General features: G+C 57.7%; 1 protein-coding gene and 1 long non-coding RNA gene across 2 annotated transcripts; both read right to left on the bottom strand.

The window, feature by feature from the left end:
* Positions 1–859: 859 nt before the first annotated feature.
* On the bottom strand, positions 860–3,673 carry LOC138850676 (uncharacterized). The gene is made up of 2 exons (XR_011390770.1): positions 3,535–3,673; positions 860–1,054 (listed from the first exon to the last, which is right to left on the bottom strand). It is a non-coding gene; the product is annotated as an uncharacterized lncRNA (long non-coding RNA).
* Positions 3,674–12,453: 8,780 nt separating this feature from the next.
* Positions 12,454–14,753, bottom strand: POU3F1 (POU class 3 homeobox 1). Its single transcript, XM_002720642.5, has one exon. It carries the CDS (start codon positions 14,692–14,694, stop codon positions 13,306–13,308), a length of 1,389 nt encoding a protein of 462 aa, XP_002720688.3. The 5' UTR covers positions 14,695–14,753; the 3' UTR covers positions 12,454–13,305.
* Positions 14,754–15,142: the final 389 nt, after the last annotated feature.

Raw genomic sequence — 15,142 nt, 5'->3', positions numbered from 1 at the left:
CAGAGGGGCTGGAGCGTCTCAGCCCAGCTTCCCTACAACCCTCCCTCCCCAACGCGGAGCCATCTCTCCCCATCTAATTTCCTTAAAGGAGACAGAGGGTGCACTGGGATGGCTTTGCCTGAGGTCTCCTCCCAGTGGCAGGGGCTAGGGAGTGTCCTTGTCTCAGCACGGTGCAAATAGGGTTAACAGGGGGCTGGTAGGGGATGCATAGGTGGCACTGGTAGAAACTGTCCTAGCCGGGTCCCCAAGACCTTTGATCCATTCCAGGCTAGGTAGAGTAGGACTTGGAAGTTGGCCCTATGATCAGGGAGATTCCAGCACAGGCACAGTGCCCATTCCTCCCGAAGCCCCTCGGGAGCTGTGTCCAGTCAGCTAGCTCTGGCCTCCTTCCCTGGGTGGGTCTTGTGGGGCTTAGGGGCCCCGTGGGCAGGAGCCGCAAGCCCACAGCTCTGTGTGCATCCTGGGAGAGAGAGTGTACAGGACTCAATGAAGCCTGTGTTGTGGTCCAGGCTGGGAGCCAGGGCGCAAGGGGCTCTGGGGCCCTTCCCAGTGCTGACGTGCAAGATGACCTTCAGGGTAGTGCTCTGGCCTTCTCCGCTACACTCTTTCCCCCAGAGCATCTGGGGAATGGGCAGGGAGGGTGGCAGGGATGGTGTGTGTGCTCCCCAGAGGGAGTCTGAGGGAGAGGGCCCTTCCTCACCTTCTCCCTGTTCCCCACCCCATGCATTCTCAATGCAACGGAAGGCCTGCTCCTCCCATCGCTCAGACAGGGATCTAAAGCTCCAGGAAGGGATGTGATCCCACTGGACACCACCCAGTTTGTCTTCTGTGGCTGGAGGAGAAGGTAGGTAAGGACAGAGGGACCCCATGGGTCCCTGAAGATTCCGGAGGATCACTGACCAGCCCTGGGCAGAAGGCTCCTTGGGTTCAGCATGAGGCTGGGCTCTGGAAGACAATGGAGTGTTGATGAGGCTTTGGTCCTGGTCTCACGTGACCTGACCAGGGCTGTGGGTGGAGTGCACGTGGCTGAGCCGCCTGGGCTGACCTTTGGTCGCTGGCGAGGGAAGAGAGGAAGCCATGAGAACTGCTGCCCACTCAGTGCCCTGGGCACTCTGCCCCCCGCCCCAGAAACTGCCCTTGGGGTACGCACTCTGTCCTCCACCTACCTTCTCCTCCATTCTCTTGGCTCCGCACATGTGAGAGCAAGTGGACCATGTGTGTGCACTGTGTTTGAATGTGAGCGTGTGTGACTGTGAGACCCACAGAGGATGAAAGACAGGGAGAGGAGGAACCCCTTCTGTGGGTTCCTTCCAATCATGGCTAAAGACCTGGTGTCTTCGTTGGTGGGGGCAGGAGTATGTGTGCGTGCACGTGTGTGCTCCTGTTCAGGGCAGTGCCCCTTGACCTATGTCCTCCTCTGCTTGGAGGACGTGACTGCTGTGGTCATGGCTTCTGGAGCCAGAGCTGTGACTTTCAAAGTGCCAGAGCAGATGTGTCACTTTCAAAATGAAAAAGCAAGCTTTTTTTTTTTTTTTTTGGGGGGGGGATGTTGTGTAATTATTGCAATCAATTGAATTAACTAAAAATTGCCATTCAGTGAGGAAGCAAAGCATGCCTGCTCACAAACACCCAAACACTGCGAGTTACAGCGAGGGAAAGGCAAGCCAGAGAGACAGGGCTAGACTGCTAGGCACACCCGTGGTTCTCTGAGTTCACTCGTCCTTCTTCCTCATCCCTCACCAAGATGCTAAGGTGGCTGTAGAAAAGGGTATTATCTTAAGAGAATCTTCCCCTGAGGTCCCCAGGAGGTTGAGGTCCAGGGCTTTGGAGATGGGGCAAGCCGGGGCAAATGACTCAATTCAGTAGTTTGAAAGGAAGTTCGTGATGTGACTTTGTCACAGACCATTGCAAGTAGCATGTGAAAGTTTTTTGATGAGTCCTCCTCTGCTGAGGGCCCACCCGAGTTTTCTCACTCAGGCAAGTCCACCTGTACAGCCTTTTGGTGGCCCTGAGAGCAGTGGAGAGAGGCTAAATTCCCAGACCTGGGATTAGGTGGGGGTGTGGTGGGGCGGGGTGCCCAAGCACTGGCATGGGGAGGCCCCTGGACGAGCAGAGTGCAGCCCAAGTGCCCTCGTCCTTACCCTTAGAGCGGCTCTCAAATGAACAGCCCTGAGCAGTGTTTCTGGACAGTGCTACCCCCTGCCCTGGGGTTCCCTTCTCTGACCCCCCAGCACAGTGCGTCCTGTGAATCCTGCTGGATACCCAGGGAGACAATATGGGACTGGTTCCCAGCAAGGGAGCAGAAAGGTCAGGGCTTGGAGGAGCTGGGATGCAGGCTGAGTGGGGGCTGGGGCAGGGACTGAGGCTGAGGTGAGAGCTGGGATGTGTAGCCGAGGCTGAGCTGACCACGGACAGAAGTGGGATGCTGGAGGTGGGCTTGGCAGGCATCCCTCAGTCTTGACAGGAGTCTGTGATGCCTGTCTTTGGAGCCCAAGGCACATATTCTTCCCCACGAAGAGAATGTTTGGTGTCTGCTTTCCCCTTGGAGGGGCGGGACAGGTCCCCTCCCCCTGCTCCCCACAGCTGAGCAGAGTCATACATCACCAAGGGGCCGGGGCTCCCTAGATGTATTGCCCTAATACGTCGCTATAGCAACCCCACTCTAATCCTGCATTATTCTAATGTGGTCCCCCTCCCCACTGTGATGTATAGCTTGGGTCTCAGAGCTGCTAGGCCCCTTCTCTGAGAGTCTGCTCCAAGTCCCCGAGGGATGGGTGTGTTGGAGGCCAGCTTAGCTGCTGTGGGTCCCGTCTTGCTTCTCCTCGCCCTGTGCATGGCATTCTTTGTGAGGCTGGGTGTGGACACGAGATGTGGCCCATCAGCCTACCTATGTCCCTTCCCAGGGAGGGCAAGCAGTGGGCCCTGCATCTTTGGTCCTGGCACATGAGCGCCTGACGCACTGACCCCTGCCAGCCTGCCTGGCCTGGGGACCTGAGGCCTTGGGGTTGGGGGCCAGGGCAGGACAATGGCTACATTCCGGCTGTTAGCCACAGGCCCCCATTGTTCGTGGGGACACTGCCTGTTTGAGGGCCGCGATTCTGGCCCTCATTCTGCGTGGGGCGTAGGATGCTCCCTGGACCACTCCCCCGGGGACCATAGAGGGGTGATTCATGGGGTAGCCAGAGCATGGCTGACTCCAGCTGTGCCCAGATTCTGGGGGCTGGGAGGGGGAGGCGACTGAGGGCCATTTGTGTCAGGGGAGAGGGGGTTGAATAGCCAGAGGACTCAGGGCCTTGGACACTAACCACGTCATCTCTCCCTGCTCATGTGTGGGCTGGTCAGAGAGGCCCCATTGTCAGAAGAGCAGGCCCACCCAGGCTAGAAGGCAAGTGAGAGCCTCAAAACTGGGGAGACCCATAGACCGACCCCCTCGCTGCACTGTTGGGGAAGTTGGAGTCCAGAGAGTGGCATGGACCTGCTCAAAGTCTCACAGCGAGATGGTGACACGCCTGGGACCGGGGCGCTTCCCCGTACCTCCCTGCTACAGAGATGCTCCTGGGTTTCTGATAGAAGACTGAGTCCCAGAGGTGATACTCGCTATTGGCAGGAGTTGTGTTCACAAGCTTCTTCCTTTCCCCAATTTCCTTTGCAGTTCCTCTAGTCTAGGTCAGCACATGGCATCCCTGGAATAAGAAATTAGAGATAAGGAGAATCTTATCTATGAAGGTCTATGAAGGGGCTGTGTGGGCCGTATCTTTCTGTGGGGCCCTGAAGAAAACAAGTGGAGTGGGAGGGTGGGGGGGCCAGTGCCATGGCGTGGTGGGTAAAGCCGCCGTCGCCACCTGCAGCGCCGGCATCCCATATGGGCACTGGTTCGAGTGCCCGCTCTCCGCTGCTGATCCAGCTCTCTGCTATGGCCTGAGAAAGCAGTGTGAGGTGGCCCACGTGGGAGACCTGGAAGAAGCTCCAGGTTCCTTGGCTTCAGATCTGTGCAGCTCCGACCATTGCAGCCATTTGCAGAGTGAACCAGTGGTTTGGAAGATTCTCTCTCTCTCTCTCTCTGCCTCTGTAACTCTGCCTTTCAAATAAGTAAAAAACAATCCCTTTAAAAAATGAATGGGACATGGAGTTTCCCAGCACTCTGGCACAAGAGACTCATCCATTGAACAAGATTTCATTATTTCCTCCCAAACAATTTTCTCACACGGGCGCTCATGTATCTACCCTACGTGACTGAGGTGTTTTGAGGATGAAAAACTGGTTTTTATCATCCATCTCTGTGCTCAACATAGGGCCTGGTTGTAAAACTGGATGAGTGGATGGCAGATGGATGGGTGGGTGGTTGAATAGGTGGATGAAGGGTGGATGGATGAATGGATGAGTAGATGGGTGGGTAGTTGGATGAATGAATGGTTGCATGGATGGATGGGTGGGTTGAAGAATGGGGGAGGTAGGATGGATGGATGAATGAAGAAATGTTCATTTCATAGATTGAGGTCCAGGGATGACAAATGACCTCATTTAGGATGAGCAGTGGAGAGAAGCCTAAACCCCAAGTTCCTAGGCCCCATCTTTGAGTTGCCCTGTGGCATGATTTGATGGTCGTACTGTGGGCTGGGTTGTAGTAGAGCCAGGAGTTGGGAACTTAAGCATTCTTAGTCTCATGGAAGGTGGCCACAAAAGAGTTTAGAGATCTGGACCTTGAGTTTAATATTTTCTTGAGATTAAAGGAAGGGGCATAGGGCCAATGGTAGGAGGGTCCTGGGCAGGGCAGGAAGAGGCATGCAGGTTCAGGAAGGCAGGCTGAGTGGAGTCCAAGGGCCCTGGAGTTGAGTGACCTTGCTTTGTTGGGTTGATGAATGGATGGTTGCAGGGGCCAGGTGATCCCCTGCTCATTCATTCTTCATGATCCAGATTAGTGCCCCCACCCTCTGTGAGGCTCCGTGGACCCTATGGGTGCTGTTCCCCCAGGTCCCCCCATGGAGCCTCAGTACTTGGAATGGACTCCGTGCACACTGTTGGGAAGGCCGGAGTCCAGAGAGAGTCTGTGCTTGCCGGCAGCTTTCTGGGTGATCTTGGGCAAGGCCTTCAAGGACCTCAGCTGCCCCATCTGTAGACTGAGGATGGAGATCTTGAAATTTTCTTCGCAGAGTGGTTTTGAGAATGAAGGGAATAACTGCGGGGGCGGGGGTGAGGGAGCACTAGGCAGTACTTTTCTGCACTACTCCAGCTCAGCAATAACATAATCATATATATTATACACATAAACTTATTTTTATAGCCAGCATTTACTATGTACTTACAATGTGTCAGGCTCTCTCCTAAGATGATGGATGTATAACTGTATCTATGTATATGCACTCTCATCTCCTCACAGCAGTCCTACGAGGCAAGCACTATCATCTCCATTTACAGATGAGGAGACTGAGGTATGGTGAGCTCAGGTAGCCGAAAGTCCCACGGGCAGGAGGTGGTGCAGCTGAAATGAACACCTGGGGTGGAGGATGCCTGGGCCCATGCTCCCAGCCACTGCGTGTGGTTGCTCAGTACCTGTGGCTCACAGTGGGCCGGTCAGGAGGGGTTCCTGATGATCCTGTTGATCCTACACAAGTTACTCAACTTCCTTGTGTCCCCCCGGCCCCCATTTACCTGATTGTGAAATGGTGGAGAGGGGGCAGCTCCTAGCCAACTAGTGCCAATGCCCTTGGTCTTGAGCTTCTCCCTGTCTGTTCTGGTTCTGAATTCTGGAATCTCCTCTGCTTAGGACAAATACTCAAATACGAAGCACCATGGTTTGCCCCAGCACAGGGTGTAAAAAGGACAGGGACCGAAGAGTCAGATAAAGTGGGTTTTATCCCAGTTCTGTCGTTAACTTGTCTGGCTATCTTAGGTCACTAAAACTCTCTGGGTACCAGTTTTCTCATCTGTAAAATAGGAATAGTTCATGGGAAATTGTGAAAACAAAGCACAGGGGTGGGCATTGTGGTGCAGCAGGTTAAGTGGCCACTTGCAACACCCACATCCCATGTAAGAGTGTCTTGTTGCTCCACTTCCGAGCCAGCTCCCTGCTAATGCACTCGGGAAAAAAGCAGGAGATGGCCCAAGTCCTTGGGTCCCTGCCATACATGTGGGAGACCAGGATAGAGTTCCTGGCTCCTGACTTTAGCCTCGCCCAGATCTGCCTATTGTAGCCATTTGGAGAATTAACCAGTGGATGGAAGAGTTTGTCTCTCTCTCTCTCTCTCTCTCTCTCTCTCTCTCTGTAACTCTGCCTTTCAAATAAATAAATAAATAAATAAATATTGAAAAGAAAGCACAAAGTAAGTAACAAGGAAGAACTGTGTCAGAATGCTTTGGACCGAGTGGGGTCCATGGTAAAAACTCACCTGATTTTGGTTTTCTTCCCTGTTAATAATGCCCTGCCCAGTCTTCACCATCAAACAGCTGTCATTCATTCATTCCTTCCGCTACACTGCTACTGTCACCATACCTGGAAACTGAGGCACACACATGTCAGCGGCTGGCCCAAAGTCAGACAAGTGAGAAGAGGCAGAGCCAGGATCCGTGCCCTGGTCTGTCTGGTCCCAAGCCCCGCTGCACTGTCATTCTGCCCTCTGCTTCTCCTGAGGCCTGGAGAGCTTCTCCAGGGACTTTGGTGACAACTGGAGAAGGTAGGTGATCCACAGAAGTGGCAGAGGCGTGGCCACAGGCTAGGTGTCTCCATGGGCTGCTGGGGTCAGCTCCACCAGCTGCTGTGTGGAGGGAGCGCACTCTCATCCCCAGGCTGGCCCCGTCTTGGGGAAAAGCCCACGGATAGTTGAGAACACGGGTGGCCGGGCCTCGGGAGCAGCCGCAGCGCAGGGTCCAGGTCGGCTCTGGCTCTTGCTCTTGTTCAGAGCTGAATAATCTGGAGCCTTTGAAGAAGGATTTCTGAAAAGCCATCAGGAGTGAATCATTGACTTAGGGAGGCGATGAATCAACGGGGAGTTCATAAAACGGCAAATGAATCGGGTGTGAGAGCGACGGAGCCACTGCTATTCCCCGGAACCCTCCGGGGACAGGGAGGCGAGAGAAAAGAAATAAAAATAACACGGGCCCTTACGCCTGCTACAAACCCGAGGCAACCCCTCCTTCCGTGTGGCAAGACAGAGTGAGACAGAGGACAGGACCCACGGGTGGGCGAGGTGAGGCCAAGGGATGCCCCTGGGCCATTCTGGGCTCCCCAGGTCCAGGCTGGGGGTGCAGTCAGCGAATGCCTTTTTCCCTTCTTTTCAGGAGCCCTCACAAGAAAGAACACTGATTTTGACGAACACCCAAAATAATGTGAGATCAGGCACCATGCATTATGCATGAGGTCTGATTTAACATGAACATTATTTCTTGTGTACGAGACCATATGCCTCCGTGCTGTCTCTGCAGCCTAATAATACCCAGGCCACCCTGGCCAGGCTTGGGGGGAGACATGGCCACTGGTGTGTGTCCCCATGGGGGTGGTAGTGCAGGGGGTGGAGCAAAACCTTCCTGGTACTTAGGTCATTGGGAGAAGAGCCTGATGCCCTGGAGGGGGCAGAAGGTGGGGTGAGAGGTCATGCCCTTGAAGAAATACCAGGGAGCTAGCTTGGGTGTAAGCGGTGAGAGTGTACAGGCACACACACACACACACACACGTGTGTGACATCAGGAGCCCATGAGCAGGTGACCCCAGCTTCATAGTATGGCAACGTGGGGGCATGGCCATGGCTGAGGTTTTAGCATACGAGGACGATGGCAGGCACAGATAGATCTAATTGCTGTGTGTGTTTGTATATACACACGCATATGTACGTGTGGGGGTGTGTGTTTAAAAAATAAGAGCACACATACATACAAACACACAGCTTCACTGTAATTATCTGAGAGGAGCAGGGAGAGATCTGGGAGGAGCTGGGACAACGAGAGGCAGGCACGTGTCAGGAAAGCGGCTGAGGGGCAGGTGCTTGCAAATCCTAAAATGGAGACCCCGTCAAATGCCACAGTGGAGGGTTGGGGGCACTCAATCAGATGTTACATGTCAGGTGCCGGCAGCTCCCAGGAGCACAGTGCCAAAGACCCAAAGCTATTCTTGGATAGCTGAGACAGTGGTGTGGGTGTGGCCATGGGTGTGTTAGCATGTGTGTGCGTGAACAAGCTGATGAGAGCCTGGGTTATTTTTCTAAAAAATTACTTATTTGAAAGGCAGAGGGAATGAGAGAGGAGACAGAGAACAAGCTCCCAGCCACTTATTCACTCCCCAAATGTCCACAACAGCCGGGGCGGTCCAGGCTGAAGCCAGGATCCCAGAACTCAATCCGGATCCCCTGTGCAAATGCCACTCAAAGCAGGTCCCTTGTGTGCTGCCTCCTAGGGGTGCATTAGCAGGAAGCTAGAATTGGGAATTGGGAGCAGAGCTCGGACCCAAAACCAGGCACTCTGAGAGGGGATGCTGGCATCCCAAGTGGCATATTAACCACCATGCCAAATGCACGCTCCTGGGTTGGAGTTTTAACTGGCTGAGCAGAGTAACCGGGTCGGAATGAGTGGGACAGAGACAGAGGAGGTAGTATATGGTGGTGAGTTTCTGAGCGTGTTTGGGTAGGGTGGTCAGTGGAGAGGAGGGCTCTCAGGAAGTGTGTGTGTGTGTGTGTGTGTGTGTGTAGCACAAGTGCTTTCTTTGCACAGTTATCCCTGCTCTAGTTGGCACTCCCTCATCGGGTCGTCACCCTGAAGCTGACTTTTGGGAGGTCCGTTCAAGGTAGAGGTGGTTCTGCTGTTGTGTCCGGGTGTCCTGGCTCAGGGGCCAATAGAGGGCAGTCCTCCCACACAGAGGCCTCAGAGGCAGCACGAGGAGCTCTGAGTGGCTGGGTCGAATACTAACTCCAGGGCATCTAATGTGACAAAAGGGGACAAAATTGACAGCTCATGTAGATCTTCTTAGCTAAGCTTAGCGGGGCAGCTGGGCTGGATCCCCAACCTTGTTGGGCTCTACCATCAAGGCCTGCCAGGGGACATCCTACTGTCACTGGGGGCTTGGCTCTCCCACAGGCAAGCCCAGAGCCTCTCCAAGGGCAGGTGGAATTCCAAACAGCTCTAGGTGGGCAGCTGTGTTTAGGGATCAGCTAGTCCTATGGCTACTCTTTCAAGTCCTATGGCCAGGAGACAATTGTGTAGGAGATAAACCATACAGCATAAAAGCAGGTACAACTTCCTGGGGCAGGAGGTGGGGGAGAAGACAGCTGTCCCTGGGGCTCAGGACAGGGTACCCTCTGAGTTTACCTTGATGACCACAGGTGACCGTCACACACACCTTCCTTCTTTCTGTTGTTGGCCAATCCTCACCTGCAAATGTTCTTCCAGCTCAAAGCACCGGTCACGTACCACGGATTTTCTTTCTCCCCTCCTACCTTTGGGATCAGCTATGCATGCACAGGGGGCACACACACATTCTTACACCCGCCTATGGGGATTCACCTGTGGCCACATGAAAATAATTTTGTTCAAGTGCAAAGGGGAGGGGTGGGGGAGAGGGTCAGAAAATTCCCAGTTTTACCAGGGATGGCTTAGACTTCCTGAAAAGTGCACTCTAGGGACAGGCGCCTCCCTTGAGCGAAAGGAGGTGGGACACTCTGGAGCAGGCACAAGGGATGGAGAGATGACGGTCAAGTCCACGGCAGCGGGCTCTGCCCTCCCTGAACTCCCTTCTAGCCAGAGAAAGGCTCCAGGGGGAAAAATCCCTTTCTTCACCAGTTTTCTCCTAATAAAGTTCACTGTGCTGAGTCCAGTGTGTCCTACGGTCGCCCCAGGCTAGAGTCTGGGGGAAGAATCCTGGGGGGGGGGTGCTTCTGCCAGCAGGAGGTCGATCAACGGATAACTGTCCCAGCCTGGCATCTCATTAAACAAAATCCTTGCAAAGTGAAAAATTTTCTTCTATCCCCGTTTCCACTTTTTTTTTTCTCACCTTTTTTGTTTTGTTCCTCAGCTGCTGCTAGTTCTTGGGAGCCCACATTGTTTTGCTGTTTTTGAGTTGACTTGCTTAAATAATAAACCCACCCTCTTATACAGGATTAAGCAGACAATTAGGAAATCAATCAATCAATTGGTGTCAGCTGCTGGCAGAGGCCCGTGAAAGGCCCCCGTCTTCCCCTTGGTCCTTTCCAACCTCCCAACCTGCTGAGGCCCTGGGCCGTGCAGGCAGCAGGAAGCCTGAAGCTGCATTGCTTCCATTTCAGGGCCTGGAGGCTGGGATAAATCCAGGAAGGGAGAAATAAGGAGGGAGCAGGGAGGAACGTGGGGCGGCAGAGAAGCTTCCTACCTCTGCAGGAGGCGCCCAGCAGTACCTTCACCTTGCCAGGCTGGGAGTTCCCGGCCTCCTCTGGAAGAGCACAGAGGCTGGCCAGTGCGGAGGGGACCCGGATACCAACTACAGAGTCATTGCTCCTGGGAGCCAGGAAGGAGAGGCTGAGCTTGGGAGGACCGGGGCAGCCTCTGTTTCTTGCAGAGACGGTTTCCCCAGGATGGAGCGCCACAGCCCAGAGTCACCTGCATCTCTCATAGGCCACAGTTATTCTGAGCCCCCCAGCCCAGCTAGGGACCACCTTTCTCCACATCAGCTGGGGGGCAGGCCCAGACTGGGCAGGAGGGGCCTCACCAACCCCTTTATTGGGGACCCAGCTTTCCCCCCAGCCAAGCAATTGTCCCCTTTGAGCCGAGGCTCCAGGAGAGGTAGGAGAAACTGCGTGCTTCCTCCAGAGAAGGGGAAAGAACCGCATCTGCGGAGGAGACAGGAGGAGCCGTTTGATTAGCACTTGAAACCGCTATGCTGCGACGCCGGCCCATTGCACGCACCTTGAAAGGGGGCATTTGAAAAGGGAAAGCCAGATCTTGACCGGGCCACAGGTACCTCTGGACCTGTCCCCAGCTGTCCTGACTCTTGGAGGGGAGGCAGCTGCCCAAGGCTTCGGAGGGCACCCGGCGACCTGTGTGCTCCCTCCCCAGCTCACCCACACTGCTGCAGAGTCCTCCTGCCCGGTGCACTCCCATCACTCCCCGCGGCGGAGGGGGAAGTTCCTGGGCACCTACCGCTGCTGAGGACGTGTCAGGTTTTTCTGGTGGCACAGGGGTTTGCGCCTCCGTTTTCCCCAGGAGAAGCTAGGGCAGATGGAGCAAAGAGGCAGTCCTCCTGCCCCGGGCCTGCTGGGCTTCCACCGACCCCTGCATGGATCTCCTGCTAGGGGAGTGCCCGGTGGATCCAAGTGGTTTGGGGGGCCATTGGTCAATGGGTGGAGAGCGAGTTGGGATAGGCCAGACTCCCAGCTGCTTTGGGACCTGGAATGATGATGCTGGCAAGGCCCCCAACACAAGTGGTGCAAAGCGAAACCAAAGATGAGGCTGCTTCTTGCAGGGACCAGAAGAGCAGTGGAGTTGTGCCTGAGGAATGGCTGACTCAGGGTCTCCGGGGTGACCCGGCCCTGGCATGGTCTGGGGACAAGCAGCAGCTCCATTCTCCCTAGCTGGTCCCACCTGAGGCAGGGGCCCAGCTGCGGCTAAGCGAACAGCCAGCCCTGACCCTGGCTGGCCTGGAGGGGCCGCAGGGCCGCCTTCCCCCAAGGTTTGTGGGGCCGGAACTTCTGGGGAGCTGAGGCAGGGTACCCCATCCCCTCACCCCAAGCCCACCCAGCCCTGTAAAGAGGACAGGACACAGCCCTGGGGTACATGTTTATGTGAGTAATAAAATATTTACTATAACATAAATATAAAGGGAACTTCCCAGTCTACATTATTATTTTTTTTTGCAATAAAGATACAAAGAGGATGCGGCAAAACATTGTTCCGAAAGAAAAAAATAACAAAATTTAAATTCAAACTGTAACAAACAGAAGAAACGGAGAAGGGGGAAGCTCCAAATACATCCAGAAAATAAATAGAAATGGGTCAGAAACTCGGAACTTAGGTTAAAATACCTTTCGCAGATGAGTCGGCGTACAAAATCCTTTAGGACGGGAACGGAGGGCAACCCGGAAAACCAAAAATAAAAGCCAAGCACAAAATGTTTCTTCTCCCCGCCAGTGTGTACATATCTCACATATTTACACGGTTCTCCCCGCGGCTGCCTCCCGGTTTCCCCGGCCCCGGCGCGCGCCGGGCGGTCGGTGAAGCCGCGGGGAGGCAGGCAGAAGGTTCTCGGGGAACGGCTTATTCCTACAGCTGGTTAAAAAAACACTTCCAACTTTTCCAAGTTTCGTTTGTCTCGGCCTGGAGGGCCGGGCCCCGCGGGGAGCAGGGGCCCCGGCACGCGGCGTTCGGGCTGAGCCGGGCAGGAGCCCCTTCGCCTTGGGCGCGCGTGGGGGCGCAGACCCCTCCGGCGTGGCCACGAACCGAGCCGGGACTCGGATACAACGAAACGAAAAACAAACGCTCGAATTTTTTTGTTAGTTTTTTTTTTTTTTTTGTAGTGTGTGTGTGTGATTTGCTTTTTTTTTTCTTTTCTTTCTTTTTTTTTTCTCTTAAGGAGGGGAAGACAAGGGGTAGAATAAATTAGGCTAGATTAAAGCTTTGGCTATTTCCTGCTTTTATACACAGACGCGGCTCTCGCGGCCTCCCCTCCGGGGCCCCGATAAATACAGTATACAGCGATTTAAATTAAGGGCGCGGGCAGAGTTAGGACCCCTGGAGCCGAGAAGCTCCACGAATAAATAAAAACCATTAAAAAAAAAAAAAGAAGAAGAAGAACCCAAGCCCGGAGAAAGGGAGGGGGCGGGGCGCATCCCGGAGGGGCGCAGAGAGCGACGGCCCCCACCCTCGCCCCGCAGGCTACGGAGTCGCGCCGGGAAGAGGGGGTGCGAGCTCCCTTCTCCCCGTCCTCTTTCCCGGGGAACCCCTAGCCCCGCACCGCGTTACCTGTCGCTGTGGGGAGGCCGCTGCCGGGATCCGGCCCCGAACAGCCCGGGGGTGGGGGAGGCAGGGGCAGGGGTCGTCGAAGGGGACAGGGGCGGGGGTGGGCGGGAAGCCGGCGGCGGGCAGGGGGCCCGGGGTGCGCGAGCGCTTTCCGCATCTTCGCTCCTCTCTCGCGGGGCTCGGGCGACGCAACCCGTTGGCCGTCTTCGCCGCTCGCCGGGGGAGGGTCGTCTGGGTGTTTGGTTTTGTTCGAAAGTTTCTGGGCTTTTTTTTTTTTTTTCTTTTTTCTTTTTTGTAAAATCCAAAGCAACCGAATAACAACAACAACAAAAAAAACCCCAAGAGTCCAGGCAGCGCGGGCGGGCCGCGCGCCGGCGGGGGGCCCAGCCCGCGGGGTCACTGCACAGAGCCGGGCAGTGTGTGGTGGTGGTGGTGGTGCAGCGCGGCCGGCGGGGGCGGCGGGGGCGCGGAGGGCGGCGACGCGCCGCCCCCACCCGGCCCCAGCTCGCCAGGCGCGTACACGTCGTCCATGGGCGGGTGGCCCGCGCCGGCCGCGGGGGTCATGCGCTTCTCCTTCTGCCGCCGGTTGCAGAACCAGACGCGCACCACCTCCTTCTCCAACTGCAGGCTGTCGGCCAGGCCCGTGATCTCGTGCGCCGAGGGCTTGGGGCACTTGAGGAAGTGGCTCTCCAGCGCGCCCTTGACCCCGACCTCGATGGACGTGCGCTTCTTGCGCTTGCGGCCCTGCGCCGCGATCTTGTCCAGGTTGGTGGGGCTGCCGCTGGACGAGTCGGTCTCCTCCAGCCACTTGTTGAGCAGCGGCTTGAGCTTGCACATGTTCTTGAAGCTCAGCTGCAGGGCCTCGAAGCGGCAGATGGTGGTCTGCGAGAACACGTTGCCGTACAGCGTACCCAGCGCCAGCCCCACGTCAGCCTGCGTGAAGCCCAGCTTGATGCGCCGCTGCTTGAACTGCTTGGCGAACTGCTCCAGGTCGTCCGAGCTGGGCGCATCCTCGTCCGAGTGCTCGCCCACCGACGAGCCGCCGCCGCCCGCGCCCGGGTGCAGGTGCGCCGCCGCCGCTGCCGCGGCCGCCGCGTGCAGGCTGCCCGCGTGTGCGTGTCCGTGTGCGTGTCCGTGGGCGCCCAGGTGCGGCGGCGGCGACGGCTCCAGCTGCGCCTCGTGGCCGTCCTCGTGCAGCGCGTGGTGCAGGCCCGGCCCCGCGCCGCCGCCGCCCGCCGCCAGCATCCCGGCCAGGCCGCCGCCGCCGCCCCCTGGGTAGGCCGCCTGCGCGTACAGCCCGAGAGGCTGGGGCTGGTGGCCCCCGCCGGCCCCGGGCGAAGGCGACATGGCCGGACCCAAGTGGTGCGCCGTGCCGCCCTGCGCCCATGCCGCGCCCGCGTGGGCCGCCCCCTGGTGCACCAGGCGCGCGTGGAAACCTCCTCCTCCGCCGCCGCCGCCGCTGCCGCCGCCGTCGTCTGCTCTGCCGGTGCCGCCGCCGCCCGCCTTGCCGTGTTCCAGGTGCGGGCCGCCGGCCCAGTCGCCGCCGCCGCCTCCTCCCGCGGGCAGCCACTGGGGGTGCGCTAGGCCCACGGGGTGGCCCGCGCCCGCGCCCAGCCACTCGTGGTGCATCAGCTTCTGCACTTCGCGGTACGCGGCCCCCGCGTGCAGCCGCTCGGCGGCCGCCGCCGCCGCCGCTGCCGCCGCGGCGTCCGGATGCATGAGCGGCCCGGTGCCCCCGGCTCCGCCGCCGGGGCCCCGCGGCAGGTACTGCGCGGTGGTGGCCATGCCGCCCCGCGCCCTGCCCTGCCCTGCGCCGCGCCGCGCCGCGCCGCCGCCGCCGCTGCCGCCGCCGCTCCGCTCCGTCTGCGGGCCCCGCCGCCGCGCTCCGCCGGCTTAAAGCCCCGACCCGCTCGGCGCTCCGGAGCCCCACCCCGCCCGCCGCCCATTGGCTGCCCGCGGAGCCGCCTCCCGCCCCCCGGCTTCGGCCCCCGCCCCCCGCGCCCGCCCGCCGCCCGACCGGGCCGCCCAGAGCTCGCCATTGGGCCTCGCTCGCGGGGTCCCGCGCGCCGACAGCGTTGATTGGCCGTTGAGGCTTCATTCACGGTCCCCCCCCCTTCCCATCCGCGTACACATCCACGCCCCGGGGGCGCGGCCGCCACGTGGGGAGTGGCGCGGGGGAGGCCCTGGGACCGCGCCCCCTCTAGCCCTGGCTGCGTGGGCCCCGCTTTTCCCC

This window comes from Oryctolagus cuniculus, chromosome 7 (genome assembly GCF_964237555.1).
Source record: "Oryctolagus cuniculus chromosome 7, mOryCun1.1, whole genome shotgun sequence".
NCBI classification, from domain to species: Eukaryota; Metazoa; Chordata; class Mammalia; order Lagomorpha; family Leporidae; genus Oryctolagus; species Oryctolagus cuniculus.
The sequence above is the reverse complement of the archived record's forward strand: the minus strand, read 5'-3'. Positions and strand labels throughout refer to the sequence as shown.

Coding starts and splice junctions, on each gene's coding strand:
- POU3F1 (XM_002720642.5), bottom strand. CDS start 14,694: ATGGCCACCACCGCGCAGTACCTGCCGCGGGGCCCCGGCGGCGGAGCC.